This window comes from Aythya ferina (genome assembly GCF_964211825.1).
Source record: "Aythya ferina genome assembly, chromosome: 2".
NCBI classification, from domain to species: domain Eukaryota; kingdom Metazoa; phylum Chordata; class Aves; order Anseriformes; family Anatidae; genus Aythya; species Aythya ferina.
The window spans coordinates 152730510-152751853 of NC_140297.1; the positions used below are offsets into that span (position 1 = coordinate 152730510).

The 21344-nt window shown below is 34.3% G+C and overlaps 1 protein-coding gene across 7 annotated transcripts in view; it reads left to right on the forward strand.

The window, feature by feature from the left end:
* The window catches only part of EFR3A (EFR3 homolog A), an 81917-nt gene extending 63093 nt beyond the window's left edge, over positions 1-18824 (forward strand). For 6 of the 7 annotated variants that reach the window (XM_084509011.1, XM_084509012.1, XM_084509010.1 and 3 more), the window contains 9 exons: positions 710-871; positions 2010-2141; positions 2658-2725; positions 3869-3996; positions 9653-9741; positions 13089-13137; positions 14273-14376; positions 14990-15039; positions 15828-18824. In XM_084509011.1, coding sequence (XP_084365137.1) covers positions 710-871; positions 2010-2141; positions 2658-2725; positions 3869-3996; positions 9653-9741; positions 13089-13137; positions 14273-14376; positions 14990-15039; positions 15828-15933 — 888 coding nt within the window. In that variant the 3' untranslated portion in view covers positions 15934-18824. The remainder of the gene's footprint in view (positions 1-709; positions 872-2009; positions 2142-2657; positions 2726-3868; positions 3997-9652; positions 9742-13088; positions 13138-14272; positions 14377-14989; positions 15040-15827) is intronic. The other variant, XM_084509009.1, reaches the window with a different exon arrangement.
* Positions 18825-21344: the final 2520 nt, after the last annotated feature.

The window sequence follows — 21344 nt, forward strand, 5'->3', positions numbered from 1 at the left end:
TGGTTAAGCACAATGCTAGGAGGAAATTAAAGTCACATTTGTATTTGAGGGTCTTTGATTAGATAACTTATGTTCTTCATCAGAGTTCTGTATGTGCAGTGATAAGTGAGCCTTGTCCATCTTCTCAACCCCCCTTCTAGAAGAATTTTTTTTAGTTTGCTATTCAAGAAGACCTGCTTAATGCACAAATTTGGTGTCTACACTAGAGAACATGCATAACCCTTGTAGCTCCTCAGTTACGTGAATATGCTTGAGGATGTTTCAAGATCTACGTTTTATTTTCTCTTTTTCATAAACAGGCTTTTTTCTTTCTTTTTCTGAATATTTCAGTAAGAAATGAATGTCAGTGTCTGACACAGTGTGGTATTCATGTGCAGTTCTCTGCATTATCTTGCCCATCTGTGAACTTCTACAGAAAGTGGAACAATACTGTGTTTTGAAATAAGCTGCTGTCTTTATAGTAAACTAGTGGTCTTAGTAGTTTTCATGTACTTGTTTGTCTATGTGTGTTTTACCTATTTTTATTTTTTTTTCTAATTCTGTATCCAAAGTGATCTGTCATCAGAGGGAATTTTTCTAATTCTGTATCCAAAGTGATCTGTTATCTCCTTGGAGAAGGGAATTGCGCTAGATGACATTTAGATATAATTTCTAACCCAAATTATTCTGAGATTTTAATATTTGTTTTCACTTTCTTTGTCTTTCATAGCATGGTCAGCAGTTGTACAGGCACATCTACTTAGGCTGTAAAGAAGAAGACAATGTCCAAAAGAACTTTGAGCTGCTGTATACATCTCTAGCTCTTACCACAATTGAACTGGCCAATGAAGAAGTGGTTATTGACCTCATCCGATTAGCTATTGCTCTGCAGGTATGAGTCTGAACTAGTGCTGGATTCACTGACTAAATTTATGTTTGTGAATATAGATGAGAATAGTTCTGTTTGCATGTTGATACTCAGACTGGAAATCATATCACTCAGTCCTAATATGATGAATCCATTGAGCAAGTATACTTTATGCATAATATTTAGTAATGGTGAAGCTTCAGCTAATCAGATTTGTTAAAAAATTCTACAGCATATTCTCTTCATCAAATTTAGCAGATGCAGAAATCTGCTGAAACATTCCCTCCAACCATTGTTATATTCATTAACAGATTTAGAAACTGTTTTTATAACCTCATATATGTTCTCACCTTGGAAGAAAGCTCTTGGTTAATTGACTGGAAACTTATGTCACAGCAGGCTAGTTAATCTTACCTATACTAAAACTGTATCAGTGTTGAGAGGCTTTACTCTTCAACATTTCTTTTATAGTATCAAATAGGATTTCATTCTTGCATCCAGTCTTCAGTGAAACTGTTAAAAAAATAGCTTTATCTATTTACCTAAAATCAAAGCATTGCAAAAAATATTCTGTGTGCCATGAAAATTTGATAAGATTGCATACTGTGTTCTCAGTTCATTCTCTGTCACTAGCCTTATTCCCTAATGTGCACCTGCATTGTGAAACTTCTGAAATGCAGAGTGCATCCTTAGTTTTAAAATGTCACTGAACCTGATCCTCCCTTGATGAAAACGATGATAGGAATTTGACTAGAGCAAAAATAATACCATCTGAAAAACTGTAGAAATGCTAATAAGCATTAAATAATTCCCTTTATGCTATTGTATCCATGACTCACAAGGATGATTTCTATTTTTAAGATACTGTTCCTAATTTTCCTGATCAGCAGGTAGTCCTTCTGGAAGTTGCACAGAGATACAAGTCATTATTACACTGTGTTCTTTCTGAGAAACGGAAGTTTGAGTTCAGTAGATTTATTTCTATTCATAGGGGTTAGATCCTGAAGGATCGAAGACTAGGATTGTGAGGTGAAAGGTATTAAATGCCAAGTAATACCAGATAGTCATCGTAAGTCAGCTAGTGTTACTAGTACTAATGACTTCTATGCTTTTGGACAGCCTGTTAACTTTGGAGGATGTAACGCTGTCCTCTATGTTTCAGGACATTGCCATCATCAATGAGGATAATCTACCAATGTTCAATCGTTGTGGTGTCATGGCATTGGTTGCAGCATATCTAAACTTTCTGAGTCAGATGATTGCAGTCCCTGCCTTCTGTCAGCATGTCAGCAAGGTAACATGTAATTAAGTAATAAGTCATTTAGTGTAGTAAACATTCTATTAGGTAAGGAAGTATATTCTTTCAAGTAATTGCTTGTGTTCTTGATCTCTGGATATTTATTCACCAACATTGTTCTTTGCCTTCTGTCGTCTTACCATCTTCCATCTTACTTGCTGAATCTTAAACTTATGCAGAGAATTCTTCTGTCACCATATAGCATTTTTGTTTGTGCTACCATATATGATGAGCTAAACTGCCATCTGGGGTAAGACTTTACAGCCTCACTGGCTTTGATAAAACAGTACTGATGTAAACAAGACTATGAGAAACAGATTTTTTGTCTAAAAGGGTGAGTGCCACAATACTTTCTCTGGTTAAGAGAAAATTCTAAAAACCTCAATTTTGATGAGGTAAATATTAGTGAAGGACTGATAATCTGCTACAGTAAAACTATTTAAGCAGCTTAGTCATTGAATATGTTAGGTGTGGAACTACTCTATTCATACTATTTGTCTTGGCTTTTTTCAGGTCATTGAAACTAGAAGTCTGGAAGCACCTTATTTTCTACCAGAAACAATTTTTAAAGACAAATGCAAGTAAGTAGATATAAAATATAAATTAATGAACAGTAAACCACCTCTTATACTATTAGAAATTGCATATCATTGAAATGTGTATGTGAAAATTATCATGTGTTCAGGATAAGCAGAAAAAAAAAATCATTAGAAAGCTATATGAAAAAAAAGAATCTGATTTTTAGACTTCTTTTACTGTGGTCAGAGATAGTTACACCAAGCACCATATGATGCAGGTGTAAGTGTTAATGTAGCAAAATGAATTTCCACAGGATTGCAGAATGTGTGAGGTTGTAAGGGACCTTTGCAGGTCACCTGGTCCAAACCTTGTTCAAGCAGGGCCACCTAGAGCAGACTGCCCAGGACTACACCTGGCTTTTGAGTATCTCCAAGGATGGAGACGATGCAACCTTTCTGGGCAGCCTCTATCAAGTCACATTCACAGTAAAGAAGGGTTCCCCTAGGTTCAGATAGAACCTTCTGTGTTTCGGTTTGTGCCCAGTGCCAGAATAAGAGGCACCACTGAAAACAGCCTGATTCTCTGTGCTTTTCAGGTTCTCTCTTTCCCTTCAGGTATTTATATGATAAGATCCTCCCCTGCACCTTCTCTAGGCTGAAGAGTCCTAGCTGTCTCAGTCATTTCTCATAGGAGAGGTGCTCTAGTTCCTTAATAATCTTCTTTGGAGGCTCTCCAGTCTGTTTTGTACTTGGGAGCACAGTACTGGACACTCCAGCTGTGGCTTTACCTGTGCTGAATAGAGGGGAAGGATCCACCACCCTTGACCTGCTGTCAAAATCCCTCCTAATTCAGCACAAGATACCATTAGCTTTTTTTAGGGCAAGGGCACATTGCTGGCAAATGGCAAATACTATTACTCTGCAGTTCTGTCAATTTAACAGAGACCATATTCTCTCAAGATTTAGCCCAGTACATGAACTTGTTTCATGTAACCAAGAATTATTAAGGTAATTTAAAATATTGGAGAGAGATTCATTTCACGTGTTACAGGGTATATATTCATTTGTAAATAACTGAGCACATTTTATTTCTGTCAAACCATCATTGTTGACCCTTTTTGGTTGCTTGCAGACAATGGAAAAATATTTTACTTAATGAACAAATCTCTATTGGTAGATAATAACTTCAAATATATATTTTAACAGTCTTCCAATATCGTTAGAGAAGCATGAAAAAAATTTATTTTTCCTGACAAACAAGATTGCAGAATCATTAGGCGGCAGTGGATACAGTGTGGAAAGATTGTCAGTTCCTTATGTACCACAGGTAACAGGTAAGTGGTGATAAGTGGCAAAACAGCTAAGTACTAGTTATTAGGAATGCTTTCTTAATGTGTTGTCTGTCAGCACATCAAATAAATGTAGTGTGACTGCTTGGCAACAAAACTTGATCATAGTATAATTTTGTTTTCCTGAGATTCTTTTTCTATCATGAGCTGCTCTATTATTGCAAAGGTATTTCAACTTTGTGTCCTTTTAACATTTTTTATTTAAATTCAGGAGGTGAGGCACTAAGTTCTTGAGCCCACTTCAACTCTTAAAAGAAAGTGTTTTGCTTTCCAAATAATACCTATAATAATGCAGGTGATTATTTCTGTTTCTATATTAACTTGAGATAGGTGAAGAAGGACTATAAAGTCAGCATACTTGATTCTTTTTATGCAGTCAGTGAATGGAACAGAAGCTATCCTTTTGCCATCTGGCCTTCTGCTGACTTGAGATCTTGATCTTAGTCAAGTTCTAAAGGAGCAGATGTTATTTTAACCAAGAATGTGATGATTGCCTCCATCGCTAACTTAGTGTCAGGTAACACAATAAAAAGTATGCCTGAGGAAGATTTGTGCTAGTTTGTGCTTCCTACCCAGGATGTGAGAATAATGCATAAGCAACTACGTAGTATTTGACATTCTTGCTTTTCTGCTTTTAATATATTTTTTTTTTCAAAATTCTGTTGAGGAGCATATGGAAAATTTGTTTGAAGAATTTGTTTTACTAACCATGTGTGTTTTGTGGCTGTGTTTAACTCGTTTTGTGGCTGTGTTTAACTATAATGTGGCTATGGGCCATTCCAGTCTGAAGCATGGCTTTTTTTGCAAAATACAAGTACCTGGCAAGAAAGTGATTCCTATATTCTGTAGATTAAACATAGAAACATAGTACACATGGACAGTGAATATAATCAAATCATGCTTGCAGAATGGTTCAGCTACATTCAAAGACAATGACGTTTGCTGAATCTTTTGGGATAGGTGGGGAGGGAATGAGAACAACTGATGTGGTTTTGCCTCAAGTATTAGCAAATAGACTAGCGATACATTCGGAGACACAGCTGAAATGTCTGTTTTCTCTCCTTGCTGGGTATTCTCTCCTTGCTGGGTATCCTCTAAAAAAGGGAAAGATTTGTACTTTTTTTTTTGAAAGTACAAGGGTACTGTTTAGATTATTTCTTCTGGCATCCAAAAACCAGTTAACATTGTATTTTAGTACTGGTAGAAGAGGTAGGTACCAAGTAATGAAATGTTGTGTTTTCAGATTTTTACTGTTTTTTTGAGTGAGTGAGAATGGAATGAGAAAGATAGCATGGTTGGAAAATTATGTTGAAAGTTACGTCAACCCTCTTCTAGAAAATAAGATGCATTTGTAGCTAATTGACCTTACTAGGATTTACTTGGATACTTTCTTAAAATACATTTCTACCCAGGAATTAAGTATGTTCTGACATCAAGAAGGGTTAAGTGAGTTCAGGTGGAAAGTAATACCTGCTTAACTGCTGCTTGGGTGATGAGAAATGCTTGTATTTCATGATAAATGTTAGTGTGTGTGAATCAGATGGATTTGTTTTGTTTGCTTGTTATAATGTTCTGCAGAGAACTGTAACCAATACTGATTTCGTATCTGTTATTATACCTGATTAGAATCATTAAGCTTTGATCCTGTGGAATATTGCACTTCCGAGGTTTTCACTGAACTAAATCAAAGCCACAGTGAATATTTTGGAATTCTGAAAATTTTCATTTTGTCTTAAATGAAAAGTTTCATTTCTACCATTATACTATAAAGTTACAATACAGTGTTCAAAGTATGTCAGTGATTTTAGTAAAAGATAAATCAATTTTTGACATATTCCCATGAAAGTTACGGTTGAACTGAAAAAGCTTGTAAAAATTTTCATCTCAAATGTTTCTAGTATATTTAAATATTAATATTTAACAATGACATATAGAGAGAATCATCATCTTACCCCTGTTTGCCTGCTAATTTTTGGCGCTTCCTATCAGTTTGAAAGACACTTTTTTTTGTTCTTGTTCTCTTCTTTATTGGAGGGTGTGGAGAGGTGTTGCAGGGGTACAGTGGGAAAGCTGATATTTAAATGTGCACATATATATACATGTAAATGTTTTAATTTAGCTCTATTTCCATTAGGTAAAAAAAAACATAAATGCAGACACAAGTCAAAAGGTAAAACTGAGTTGTAGGACATCCCGCTCTCCTGCTAGCTGTGGTGTGCTTGGATAGGATGTTCCCAGTCCAAAAAAAAAGTGCTTTTAGAAGGCTTTTAGACAAATAGGCCAGAAATTGTCTTGTACTTAGTGTGTCATTCTGCTTTTTTTGTTTATCTCCTTCCTTATATGCCTGTAGCAGTGTTTGCAGCTGCAAGGTCTGCTTTTGTGCTTGTTCTTAATTTAGAACTCGAAATTATGGTAGCTTCCTATTTTCATTCCCTGAAGGTGGTAGGGCGGTAGGTGTCATTTTTTTGTGATGGTACTAATTACCTCTTTGAGTGAATTACAAGATCTTGCTTGAAAGTTGGAAGAAGCTGTCAACAGCTCACAGAATGATGATTCATCTTACTCTAAGTCTGCGGTAAACTACAAAACTGAGAGTTTTATTAATGAAATACGAAGATGAGTAAATAACAGCACTCACCAGTTTTGCTTTCATTCAATTCTGTTTATTTCAACTTCTAATTCAATCCTTTAACTCATTTTAATTTCTACTTGATCTATGTTAAGTTAAATAAGGATTTTACCACACATTTTCATGCTCTAATGTTCTCTTTAGCTTTTCCCAGTAGCATGGTGAATTCAGCATAGGGTAGATTCTATTTTGTAAACCAAGAATAAATTCTCCCTGTAGGTGCACAGTTTGTTTTTATTCCTTGTACACACCCACTGTTGCCAGTATTACTGTGGCAGAGTGCAAAATCGATTTTTTTTCTATCCCTGAGGAAAAGAAAGTTCCTAAACAAGTAGTTCTGGGCATCTGCATGGATGCAACTGGCAGCACAGTTCAGGATCTGGCACTAAGCTTGCAATGACACACTCTTCAAAACAAGAAATCACAAAGAAGAAATGTCTGGCTGCATAATATTGTGTTATGAGGAAAGTTTTTTTTTTTTTTATCTGCTACCATCCAAGTAATATTGATTGAACTACATAGGTTCTAGATTCTTTTTACTTAGGTTTAGCAATTGAAGTATATTTTAAGTGCTTATTGTGAATTGAATTGTGAAGATAAAGCACCTAGCATATTGATTTGAAAATCTTTATTTCACTTTAATAGTTACTTTGATAAGTATATATGTTATATATATGTATATGTATATATATGTTAAACTTCTAGTCACTTGTGAAAGAGATGAAAAATACAGTAGACAAGGTTACTTTATTTCCTCTCAGCAAAAATGTTTGCTGCACTCTGCACTGTGTATCTCCAGTCCTGTGCTCCAGGTAGTGTTTCCTCTATGCTGAGTTTAAGGAAGGTGTTTTGCTCAAGATGTGGAGGCACCAGTCTGATATTAGAAACAGGATGAATCAACATTGCATATAGCTCAGAATCTTCAGGAGATAACTTTTGTATCATAAAAAATGAGCACAGAAAAAGGCTGGAGAGAAAGCAGTCAAGATGGTGAAGCAATTAGTAAATAGTGATATTTGGAAATTATCTAGGTTCATGGAGGAATAAACTTTGCTTCTGTTGAGTAATAAAAAAAATTAAGCCTGGAAATTTCAGCTCATATGCGTTTTTTCCAGAAATTTTGCTTTGGAGGACAAAAAATGACACAGCCCATAGGAAGAACACTTTCAGGGAGAGGGTTGGGGCTAGGGAGGTGGAATGGGACTCAACACTTGACTGGAAAGGCTAGTTTCGTTCTTAGCACAGTGCTGTCATTTTAGAAAACAGTCTGTGAAGAAATGGTCTGTCTTAATCAACTTGATGAAAAGGATGAGGGTCTCTTGACTCTGACTAGGGGTATTGGGGAGCTCCCCCGCTGCCTTAGTGCCTCTGGGATCCTTTGTGTGTGTGGAAATAAGCTTTGTATCATATAACCTAACAGCATTGGAGATTGCACAATTTTTTACCCACATAATCCGTTGTTATTAGAGAAGAATGGCACTTATTAGGTGAGAACAGTGAGACACCCACTATAAAAATGAGTTCTGTCCAAAATAGTCCCCAAAGCGTGCCTTGTGATGTTTCTGTGTCATTTACAGAGAGAGCAGCAAGATGGCAGCAAAGACGTACGTTTGCCTTGTGTTTACCCTTGACTGGTTACGGTGCTCTCCTCTCTGCATGTGTTGGGTTGTGTACCAGTGAGCCAGCAGGGATTAAAAATAAGTAAATCCTTCAAAATGCCACTTCAGATGCTCAGAGAACTTGGCAAAGATTGCTAAGCTTCAGGTGTTTTTCACTGCGCTTGTTCTTCCACTGCCTCTTGATCTGAAAATGGCATTTCATTTAGATGACTGTTCTGAAAGTTATTTCTTGATTTATAAAAGCCAAGTACGTTCAGCTATGAATGAACTCTTTTTGTGATACTTGCACTGCAAAAGCCCTTTGCTAGAAGTGGTTTAAACAAAGAATGTGAAGGAACCAACGTAAATTACCATACCACTGGGGAATTTTACTGCCCTTCTCCTTATTTTACCATCAAGTGCCTGTAGGTGTTTTAACCCAGTACAGTAGAAGTCTGTAATAGTAACAGCCACTTTCCAATATCTTTATCTCAGCTAAAATCTAAAATGTGACATCAATTCATGGTTTTGTAAATGAGATGCATGAAAATTAAGCTGTTCTTGTCTCCGTTTGTTAGAGGTTCCTCGTGACGTGTCTTTAAATGTTTTTTTGGTGTTTCTTATCTTATGTTCCTATATTAAACGTCAGAATGAGAAATGATTATTGGTGTTTTGCTTCAGAAATGCAATCACAGAAAGAAAACCCATCTAGTGATGGATCATTCATTCATAATCTGCTTCTGCATTAATAAAATTATGTTCCTTTTAGTATCAGCATAGTTGAACTTATTCTGACAGCTTTTAGGGCAGTTGGACTTGCTAACATTTGTAGAAAGTAAGACGCTAAAATTTTTATTTTTTTTTCACCAAGTAGATTTTAGACATGCTGAGTGCGTTATTTGTAGCAACAAGAATAAGGAAGGGTTATAGTTCATTTCCATTCAGAAATCTTTATTTTCTCTTGTCAGTGAGTCATCTTCCAAGAAGCCCTTTTCTGTTTCAAAATACCTTCAAATTGAGACCTTAACATTTCAATTTCACAGCAAAGATAAAAAAATGTTTATGCTTTTGTAAATTACTTTTCAGCAGTGTATCATCACATGCTATGCTACTTGTTCATTTGAATAAGATCTCACCTCATTTTTTTTAAGTGGTCTTTCAAGGGAAAGTTAGAAGGTTTGGGGATGGGTGGGGGAAGGAACAATAAAGAGGTTATTTCTCTTTCCTGTTTAATTATTTAGTCAGAAAGTTAACGCATTATTATTCACAACAATCCAAGTGATAAAACAGGTGATCTAGGGTTAAATAGTCATAGGAACAAAACTATCTGATGTGTAGAAATTCTTATAACAGATGAAACAAGAATAATCATAAAGTTAGTTATGTTGTTGCCTGTGTTGTGTTTTTTTCATAGATGAGGACAGACTATCCAGGAGAAAGAGCATTGTGGACACGGTTTCTATTCAGGTGGATATTCTACCTGGCAACAACACAGAGGACAAGGTATGAAAATCACAGGATATTTTAAGGCAGCATTTTCAGCATTGGTGTGGAGGTAGAGGTGGGGGGAACAACCTTCAAATGAAGTTTCCCCCAAAATTCTAGTATTTAATCATTCTAGCAATGTTAAATGTTTTCTTGATGTGTTTTTTCTAATTCCCATACTTGCAGAAGTGTGTTGTCAAACACGCTGATACTGATCTTGCTGTATGAAAATGTGAATAACTTTTCCATTATAATTTTTACAAGTAGTATTGCAGAGCATGTGTGGCAATACATAAATATGCCAAACTACTGATACTTTATTAGTAAATACTCTAAGTAAAATATTTTCTTTGCATTTTGAGGTATTAATTAAAATTCCTGCATGTGTATCCCTACATCATGTGAAATATCCTTGAAGGTGGTCATCTTCAACATGGGGCTGACAGATTTAAGAATGTTGTTGAGACAGGCAGGTGAATACTAGGCAGGCTATTTACAACACAGTGTTACAGAGTCACACACACAATACTGTAAAGACACGGGAAGGAAAGGAGTGGAAACAAAAGGTTCATGTGTAGGGTACAAGAGCTGATGCTAATTACCTCTCATGAAAACTGTGTTATAAATAAAATCATCGCACATCTTTTGACACCTCATTTGAAGTGTTTCTTAAAATAAATTTCCATTTATTTCCAGTGAATCTTTCTCAAAGCTCTCGTGATTTGTTTGTTTATTTATTTATGAACCAAATTTCTTCTGGCTACAAAGAAGATTTGCTGTTGTAATTGAGGTGTTTGTGTCTGCAGGTGAATCACAATTCATCACAATTGTTAGCTTTCTGAAGAAAGTCTATATTCCTAATAAGGATGATGCTCCTTTAAATTTCATGTGTTATATATGACTGAAGAATTCTCTCTTGAATATAAAATTGAATGAGGGAAAATCTCATTTCAGATTTCAAGTGATTAAGTTATTTTAAACATTGATCTGTAGCCATTTATGGCTATAACTATAGCTGCATATATAGCTGGATGCAGCAGTTTTAGATGAATTAAAATCTTTGCATTCTCAGTTGAATGCAGTACAGCATCTTGGATGATGAATTACTGTTTGTATCTTCTAAAAACAAGAATTTTATTCATCAGAAAGACATGAAATGGAAAATTCTTCCTTTAATTGCTTAACAGTGTCATTCCATTTTCTTTTTTATCATGCTGAGGGGAAAATGGTATTTTCTGATTCGCTGATTACACCTTGATATCTAATTCAAAAGCATTTGCAAAACTTTCCTTCTGTAATGGTACTCTGTAATTTTTTGCTAATTATTGTTCTATTATAGTGGCTATTTTTGGCCACTGACAACATAAGATGGTACGCTGTTTGTAGCTTAAGAGCAGGGAAAAAAGTCCATGGAAGTGTTAAATCTGAGTCTCTTGCTGTGTAAATTAGTAACTATAATATCCATAACGTAACAACACACAAACAATAAGGAGAGGATAAACTACCTTTGTTGTTGTTTGGTTGGTTGGTTAGTTAACCTGTAGTATTGATGATATAGAGTATTGTTTCTGCACTGTCTGAGGACTGTGTGAAGACTGCTCATCCTTAAAATACTTACTTATTACCATGTACAACACACACACGGTTGTCAGCACAATTGAAGTTTCTCATTCTGACATGGCTGTAAGTGAATCCCATTTAGGAATGTGGACTGTTCTATAGGTATTTCCTTTTATATGTGGAAAGCATTTGTGAAAGCAGCTAGTCCTATAGCCAAAAATAATGCTAGTTGATATCAGAAAGTATTATGGCTGTTACAAGAAATCTAAAAGGCTGCAATAAACAATATTTACCAAACATAAATCATATAAAAGGTGATTATTTCAAAACCTGAGTACTCTGTCTCTAGCATTATCAACGAACATTTGACTAAAAGGAGACTTTGCTGTCTATTATTTTTTGGTGTTTATTATTTTGTTGCTGTTTATTATTTTTTGTAGTTTATTATTTCTTTGCTTTTTGTTTAGTATTTTGCTGTTTATTTATGTATTCAAAAGTAGAGAATACAATGCTACTGCAGTAAAATTTGTTAGAAAAGTATCATTTACAGCTGCACTTCCTCAAATAATGCTTGATATAAAAGCAAAGCTACTATTTGTTAAGGCTTTTTCATTTACAGTAGATCAAGTGAGTGAATTAACAAACAGAATTCAAAGAGTCTTCTGAACTGGGTGATGCAACATCTTGATACCTTACAGGTCATTCATATTAAGTTAAATTAGAACATTATAAACAAAGTTTATAAGGAAAAATAGTTGTGCTAAATATTTACACATAGTTTTGAAGAGTTAAAAGTATGTAGGCTAAGCTGAGAAAGCATGTTATATTCAGCTGCACACAGTTCTCCTGTCACAGCATTCTTCCCTAACATTGTTGCAGTAGTTTCACTGTAAAAAAGGCTTCCTGATACAGAAACACTTTGTAAAGAAATGAAACACAAAGATCCGTGAGACGGAGCTCTGCAGAGAAATGTTCATGCATCTTTGGTAATTTTGCAGCCCAGAGCAATCCCTAATGAATTACATCTACAGAAGCAAATGGGTGTTCATATTGGTAAATGAACAGATTTTCTCAGTGCATCAGACATAGTTTGTTATGAAGAGCCCTTTAGCTCCAGTGCTTACAACATAAATACTAAATTTCTTGGAGTCTGTACTGGTACAAAGTCAGTCTAATGCAATAAAAATTTTCTACTCTACCCTCAACCACCAACTCTTATTTTAGTTTTACATTGCTAATAGTTCAACTAGTCTCAGAAAGGACTTACATTATTCTCAAAAGATGTCTAAGAATCAATTCTGAGGTTTACAGTACAAGAAACATAAGTGTATTCCTGACACAAAGGAGAGAGCCACCAAAATTGAAGTTCTTTTCCAAAGTATTATTTGTTATAGAGCATCTTGACCAGAAATTTGGAAAGTTTTCCTTGATCTCACTTCATTAAAAAAAATCCTCAATAAATAATCATGACTTTTAGGACAGAAACTTCAGCCTGAATGATCTGTTGTTGGTAGCTAGAAACAGGTTTTTAATAAATAAATAAACCAACTGGCTTTAAGTGAGGCTGGTAGTATCAGTTATCAATATACAAAGATAGTTGCTTGCAAAGAACTGCCAGTCAATCCAATGGCTATTCATGGACTGTTTTCTACAGAAACTACTGATGAAAGTATTAAAAACTTGTAAGGTAAAACATGCTTTGTAGCTATTTTGGCCTTCTGTTTTGTTTTTTTTTTTTACATTCCACAGTTTTTTGAAGTTTGTGCCAGAGAGGTTTAAGATATTTTTGTATTTTTTGTCTTTAGGTTAATAATACTGAAGAAATCACCTTTGAAGCTTTGAAGAAAGCAATTGGTAAGATTTATTACGATTGTGTTTAACAGCATACTTCTAGATTACTGTGGAATTACTAGAGAGAACATGTTGCCAGAATAACATAATTAAAATACTATATTTGTTTCTCATCAGCTAGTAAACTGATTTAAAATTTCAACCATTTATTTCTAAATATCTGAAATGAGATTTTGATAATTTTTGTGAGTTCATTCTCTGAAGCTAATGTGACTGAATGAAACCATCTGGAAGTGCCTATCATCTATTAAATTTGCCCTTACAGACCAATCTATAAATAATGTGAGATTTTCAAATTCTGTTGAGTGATTATTTGTAAATGAACTTAAATTTTTTTTTTACTTATTAGGAACAGATTTTTAGGTCTTCAGTGCATTCAGGAAACAGATTGTAAGACTTGAAAAACACTCAGTGTCTGAGTTATTGTATTGATACAATTGTATTCGGTGTGTTTAGAGGAAGATTCTTCTGAACAGGGATCCAGCTAGTAGAACTCTGAATTAAAGTTTCCTTATTTCATACTGCTATAAGTAATTACTAATCAATGTCCACCAAAATTCTGCCAAAAACAGGGATTGAACATGGACATTTTAAACAATAATTCAGTCTGACCATTTTCCAAAGCTAGTTGCTGAAGTACTGTAATTTGTTAGATGCTGGAAAGTTCCAACTGTTGTTCACTCAGCCTATGGAGGTATAACTCACTTTTCCCAAATTCTGATTAAAAAATCATAATAATCCTGCCTTTTTGTCTGTGTGATGCTGGGAGGGAGGATACTTCCTTCTTTGAAGCTGAACCTGGATGCAGTGAGTGAGAATTGCAGTCTGGAGCCCAGATGATGCAGCAGAAATAGGGCTGACTGTCCTAGTGATTAAAGCACATAGTGAGAAAGGGTCAGAACTGGCATCCTCAAACCAACTCCATGAAATTGTATCAGCATTTTGCTTTAGAAGCAGTGACAACTGACAGCTTGTTTGGGTATGGTTGCATCACTTCAAATACAGTGCTTGTTTGCTTCTGTAGTGCACTTTGTTTTAAAAACACGATGTAAATGAAGACAAAACACTGACATTTAAATCAGGTGCACTCGATAGGCAAAATTACAATTATATTTTTTTCCTGTTTATTTTTTTTAAGATAACAATGGACTTGAAGAACAAGAAAAAGAAAAAAGGCGTCTTGTGATTGAAAAGTTCCAAAAAGCACCATTTGAAGAAATTGCAGCACAATGTGAAACCAAAGTGAGTTTCTGTAATATGTTACACTGTAGTGAAGATACCAGCATACGCATTTATAGAGATATGCTGCCTAAAGATGATTTATGATATTATATCGTTGCTGCTGTTGTTGCTAAATAATAGCATTCAGTTCTTTGTCTTCAGCTATTGTCTCCACAATAATAATTATCTATGTTGGGAAATTCCAGTTATTCCAGTTATAAAAGTATATTTTTTGTTGTTCCTACACCATTTGGAAAGGACTGGAAATCTTACACAGTCTTCATCTCAATGTTACCCTTACTGTCTTTGAAACCTAGATTCACAGTCCACCCCTATTCCATCCCAGGATAAACGGAGCAGTATTTAGGTCATTATATATATTGAATAATTAAATGTGTAACTATCTTCAACAACAAAATCTGCTATATAATCCCTTATATTCCAAGGCAGGCTCACTCAATTTCACATGCCTCTTCAGGGTTCAGAATTCTTGGAGCAGTGGGAAATTACATCTAAATTGGAAATGCTGCCTCGATTTGCCATGTAGCAATGTGAAACACACTGAGTATGGCCTGTCACATTCATTTTAGCTTTGTTGAAGATGCAGTAATTATTAATTTTTTTTTTTCTCCAGGCAAACTTGCTTCACGATAGACTTGCACAGATACTGGAACTCACCATTCGGTAAGACTTTATGCAAGAAGAATATGGTGAATGAAAAATGAGTTATAAAACTGTTGTGATTACGTTCAGGTGGTCATGTCACAGTGTTCTTAAACACACGTAATAGGCAGAAGATAATTGACTTATCTGAAAACAGTAGTCTTAAAGAGTCACTTTGACTTTCTTGTTATTATTTTGAATCTTTTAGGTAGTGGAAATTATCCAGGAACCATGCAATAGCATAAATCCTACATCTATAAATGCCTCTTCAAAGTTTAATTGCTCACTTGAAATTTTTCAAGAGTTTATCAAAGAGAACATAACTGCCCCCTGACTGGCAATATGAAGAGCTTTTATGATGTTATATTACATTTTAACAAATTTGAAATATTTTTATACTTGTGTTCTTAGATTATTTTTATTTATCTCAGTGGTATTAAGGAACGTTGTTGTCTTCCCAGAGCTACATTTGTTTGAGAAGGTAATTAGAAATTGAACAACCAAAGTATTACATGACATTATTGTAGGGAGCTTGTGCACATCTTTGGTGCAGCCTAAATAATATTTGTAAGTAATAAAATGCAGTTTTGTAATTCTGTAACATCAGTGATATGTTTATTTAGAAAAGAGCACCGTTAAAATTGAGGCGTTATAATGTCGTTAGAATTTCAGGAACAGAATAAAATACTGAGGGGAAAAAAAATAGATAATTTTTGTTTCTTAGATATTAGTGTATAAAGTTGTTAGGAAAAAAAAAAAAAAAACAACTATCTGTATAATTATATATATTGATTGTTCTTCTCATGCAGTCCTCCACCTAGCCCCTCGGGAACCATGACCGTTACTGCTGGACATGCTCATTACCAATCTGTTCCAGTCTATGAGATGAAGTTTCCAGATCTTTGTGTGTATTAAGTGTCTTCTGAAGTCTGCTGGAAATTATTTAGAGTAGAGTACAATAGAAAGAGCAAGATGAGTTTTCAAATTTTATTGTTTTTCATTTAAGCTAAATTTAAAATAATGATGAATATGAGCCAAAACCAGATTACTTTAGCCAAACTCTTGAATCTGTGCTGAGTTATTTTTTTCTGTCATATAATTTGTTAGGTTTTCATTTAACGTTTCTTCATTTTCATGTTTCAGTACATGTACAAGTCAGATATATAACATGTTTTGCCATGTATATGAATAGTTCAGTTATTCTAGGAATCTGTATTTCTGTAAATTCCTTTAATTTGTGTCAGTGTAATTGAAGAACCTTATTTTCCTTTTTATTTTTTGTTTCCTCTCCTTCTCAGTCATATATCTAAATGCTTTTGGCTTGCTTCATCTTAATATATGTAACAGTGGAGCGCTGGCCTAGCTCCCTTTTGTTCCTGCTGTTACAGTTAGTTAACTTGTTTATTTTGGAATATATGGAAAAAAAAACAAAAACAAAACAACAACCTTACATGTGTTCAAGTACAGTAAATGAAAGAATGGACACTTGTTAAGTAGTTTTAATGCATAACATATTATGCTTTTTAGATATATATTCTAAACATGCTCCAGTATATGTCCCGTGTTTCTTGCTGAGAGCTACTGCTTTACGTAAGAGAGGAGAAATCTCCTCTTGAAACACTGAATTGTGCAATATTTTTCATGTCTTAAAGTGTATAGTTTACAGACTGTACTTTTGAAAATGCAGTAGTATTTTACTCTGTTTTAGTATAAATACATGAGAAATATATTTAGTATAGCAAACAATAAACTGAGGGCATTTTAAATCATAAATACAGAAAGTACAATTATATTCTATGGGATGTTTCTTTGTCATTTATTACAGCTTTTTTAATGATATTTTAGAAATTGAAAGAAAAATGGATGAAACCGTTTAAAGACCAGGAATTTGTTACATGTGTTTTCAAGCAAAAGCATTTTTTTTAGAGATGTATCTGTTTGTCTGGTTTTGTTTCGTTTCTCAGATCTTTCTAGATATAAGGAAAATGTGCTGACTTTCATAGGTTTATGTATCTGAGCATACTATTCAAATGTAAATAAAACTGATACAGTAAATCACTGAGCTTTTGATGATAATTGTCAAGGCTGTCTTTGACTCACTAAATTCTGCAGGTAAAAAGAAAATGCAGGAATAGTTGATGCTGTGAATCGCAAGCTGGAAGTCTCTTAGTCTATCTGAATCTGAAGCAACACAAACATGAACAAACAGTCTCAAATGTCAGACATTTGAAGTAGCCAGCATTTATATAAATGATGATCAGGCCACCAACCAAGTGATCTAACTTTGCTTAGCCCTGCTTTGAGCAGGGGCTTGATTAGATGACCTTCAGAAGTCCCGATCTAAATTAATCTATGATTGCATAAGTCTACGAGCTGAATGGTTATTTTTTGTCAAGTAGGCCAGCTAATTTGCTGACTGTTTGGGGCATTTGAAACCTACTGTAAAACAGACATGTAAGTTTTTGAACTGTAGTACAGTACGCATTCCACTAGACTACTCTCAAATGTGACAACAGCGAAATTTCAGCTACTTAAACCTATGAGATAACATGCTGATACTTTCAGAAAGCATTCGCAAAACTCAAAAGGTAATTGAGACCTTCTTTTCAGTTTAACAGTGAAATCACAGCTGTTAGTGGATGACGAAACAGCCCCTTATCTACAGCATTCCGTTGTGATTTTTACTGCTGCAGCGTATCAGCCTGATCAGACCACAGTCTACACATAATTAGGACTCGTTGTCACTCTAGCTTTTAGTTTTCACTTTTTTTTTTTTTTTTACGGTAAAATGTAATAGTTTTTTGGCCTATATAAAGAGTGTAATTTTTTAAAGAGTAAATCTAACCTAGAGTTACAATGTAAAACACTTATCCACTCTGTCATTTTTAAGAATAACACTGTGCACTTTTGTACAAAAAACAGAGTCTAAAGAATCAGAAATAAAGAATGTACTTCTGTTTGCACTCTTGCAGTATGCAGACTGTGCTGTAAATACTGGATTGTTTCAGTGATTAAATTCTGTTGCATGAATGCTGCATGTGAAAATAACTGAATTCAGCATTTCATTTTCTGTTCTGTTTATGAAGTATCATTTATGCAAATCATAGGTTTCCATGTTTTCAATGTTCAATCTAGCTTTGTTTGGGAAACGCAGGTGTTGTGCAGGTATTGTGCAGGGACTGAAGAGCTTGTAACACTCTGTGATCACATGATATTTAATTTCTTCCTTTTTGGAAATTCAGGGAGTCTGTAAGTTGATAACTGGTTCACTCTGGCCATTTTAGACAGCTGGAAGATGGGAGTCACTGTAAAATGTATTGTTTTGAAAGCTGTTTTAATACGATGATGATGAATGAAACCAAATGAATTGAGTGCTGTTTTACAATGATGTTGCTTTGTTTCACTTACCTCTTTATGTTCTTGACACAAGTTGCAGAACGTAGAACCTCTTTTCTCTGAACCTCTACTGGCCCTGTATTATCTGCAACACATTGAGTAGTCTCACAGTGTTTATACATTGATATCCAGTTCAAATGTATTACAGCTTTTGCTTTGAGTTCTTTTCCATGGTGTCATTTTGAAAAATTATGGCTTTTGGTAGTGGGTCACTTTTGAAGTAAACGAATTCCTTGTTAATTTCAAAAAATAGAAATAGGCTGTTGTCCAAAATCAGAGTAGGGCTAATTTCTCTGTTGTTCTGATGGTCATATATTCTGTACTGTATGTAATGAACCAGTTCAATAAATGTAAGAACACACTGTGCAATCTATATTTAAGCAATAAAATAAACCAAAATTTAAAATAAATCTTCTCTAAGTTGTCATCTGATTTTTAGTATTTTCAGTTAAAACTTAAATTTTGTTTTGCATTTAATCTAAACTTCATTTTACACACCTGTTTTTCTGCAAAAAGTACTACAGCATTGTTAAACTACTACTTATACTTACTTTTGAACTATTACTACTGCAAAAACCAGTGAAATTTGAGAAAGTAATAATTAAAAAATCATTTCCCTATGACAAATAAGCTCCAAGAAAAGTCATGCTTTTTCAGGGCTGTCTCTCTGAGGTATTGTGATGTCCATTTCAAGGAATGATGAAAGAGTTTTTGAAGATCTGTATTCTCCCCACAGGTACCATTTTTCAAACCATGATGCCGTCTAGTAGGTTTGAGTTTCTGTTTGTTACCTTCTGTTTTTGTAGCCTTCTCTTATTTACATGAAGAATTTACTTTCCTGTTGTTATTTTACTTTGAGGAAGTTGGGACCTTCTCTTGTTCACGTAAGATATATCTTAGATATAGACAGGATTATATATATATATTTTTTAAATTTGTTCCTCTGTTCTTCATTTTTGCAGTCACTAAAATTTGGAATATATTTACAAAATGTTAATAGGGTAGGCATGTTCTTTCTATTTGTCATTATGGCTTATTGTGGATCTCAGAACCTTCTATTAAGATGCATGGTCAAGGTTTTCTCTTGCTCAGGTCAGTGAGAGCAGGATTTTGATGCTTGATACCTCAAAAAAAAAATCCAGGGAAAAAACATTAACTACACGTGGAAGGTTCTGAATTCTTTGTTGTTGGTGGTGGTGGTTTATTTTTTTTGTTAATTTGTTTGTTTTTAAATCATATCTAAAGAGAAAATGTAGAGGTAAAGGAGAGATTCTGTCACTGTACCACATCAGACCAGTCAAGGGGAAAAAAGTCTCAGCCCCATTTAACACTCCGCAGCTGTAACACAAAACCAAGACTTGTAATGGGCTACCTTCTGGGTTTTGGAGGAGTTTGTAATCTAAGCAAAAAGAGATTTTTGCCTTTGTATGAAAGACTTAACTATTTCGTTCTTCCTAATTTTAATAACATTGTGTTGGAGATGTCCAGTACACCTGAATAGTATTGTCTTTCAAATTTTCCAAAGAAGTTTGAAAGTCTTCCTAAATTATTTCAAATTTTTCATAAAATCAATTTCCTAAGTCTTTGTTTCTGTAGCAGGTTACGGACAAAGACTATATGCTTAAAAATAAGTAAATTGGTATCTAATTAAGTAAATAATCTTTTTAAATGAGCATATAATAATTAGTTGTTTGCTTTGTGGATGCAATTTAGTTTTGGGAAAGTATGTCCCAAATCTTTTAAAACTGTAGTGTAAAGTTACAGTGAGAATGAGGGAAGAAAAAACCTATGATAGATTTCTCCCTCATTTTGTTCCATTTATTTATTTTTATTTTTGGAGCTGATCTCTGAGAATGAATATAGCTAATCATAGCTAGACTTACTCTTTATCAACAAATTTTTTTATGGCAGCAATTATAGAACAATTTGAAAGTTATTTTTTCCTGAAATGAGATACTGGAAAAAAACTCCCACAGCAGTTAATTACAACATCACCTAAATAACAGCATATTTATAATGTAATCTTTGTTACTTGATTGATTCAAATGATCCATCTCTATCTCTGAAATTAAAAAAAATGACATATTTCAGTGAATAAATGCTTGTGTTGATTGTATAACCATGAATGTAATCCTAGTTTCTAATAATTAGCTGTAAGGGATTTTTTATTTTTTTATTTTTTCTCTTAAGTGTGTATTTTAAATGCAGGCTTCAGAGCAGCAGCACTTTTTTCATCAATCAGAGAAATGAGACTGTGATTTTATAAAGTAGCGATGCACTTAATTCGCTTGTTTAAAGGCCAATTTTTCCCGTTTCAGGTAATTAGCCATCTGACCTTTTAATTATCATTTTTACTTCTAAATGCTCTGAAACACAAAAATAGTTTTCCATCAGTATGATAAAAGGCTGATAACTCAGAAGTTCTGATTCTGGATTGAGTAAATGTATCAGCTTGGTGCAAATTTCATCCTCAGCACTGCACAAAAATGGATGAGCACTGATCTAATCCTTTCCAGTTTTTAATGCAGGAAAAATACTGAAATCATGACTAACCAGAGGTCTGTAGTGTTCACTACTTGCTCAAGAGCATTCAGTTGCATTTTCACCTGTTATCATAGTGCTGACTTGTAAAAGGAGACCAAAATGATGTGGTCAATTAAGTACTTCATGGTAGGGAGGAACATGGGCAGCATTTCTATCTCCAGCATTGGGTTACAGTCATTAATCTGTAATGAATACTTTTATTACAAAATTAGACTTCTTAAAGCAGGATTATAGACAAGAGCCTTAGACTTTTCAGAACAACTGAATCACCAGGCAGTTTGTAGGAACTGGTTTTGTTTGAAGAAATGTTAGTGGTCATCTTTTGTTCTGGGGGAAGGTTATAGAGAGAGGGAAATTTGGAAAGCTTTTAATGTTTATTAAAACAT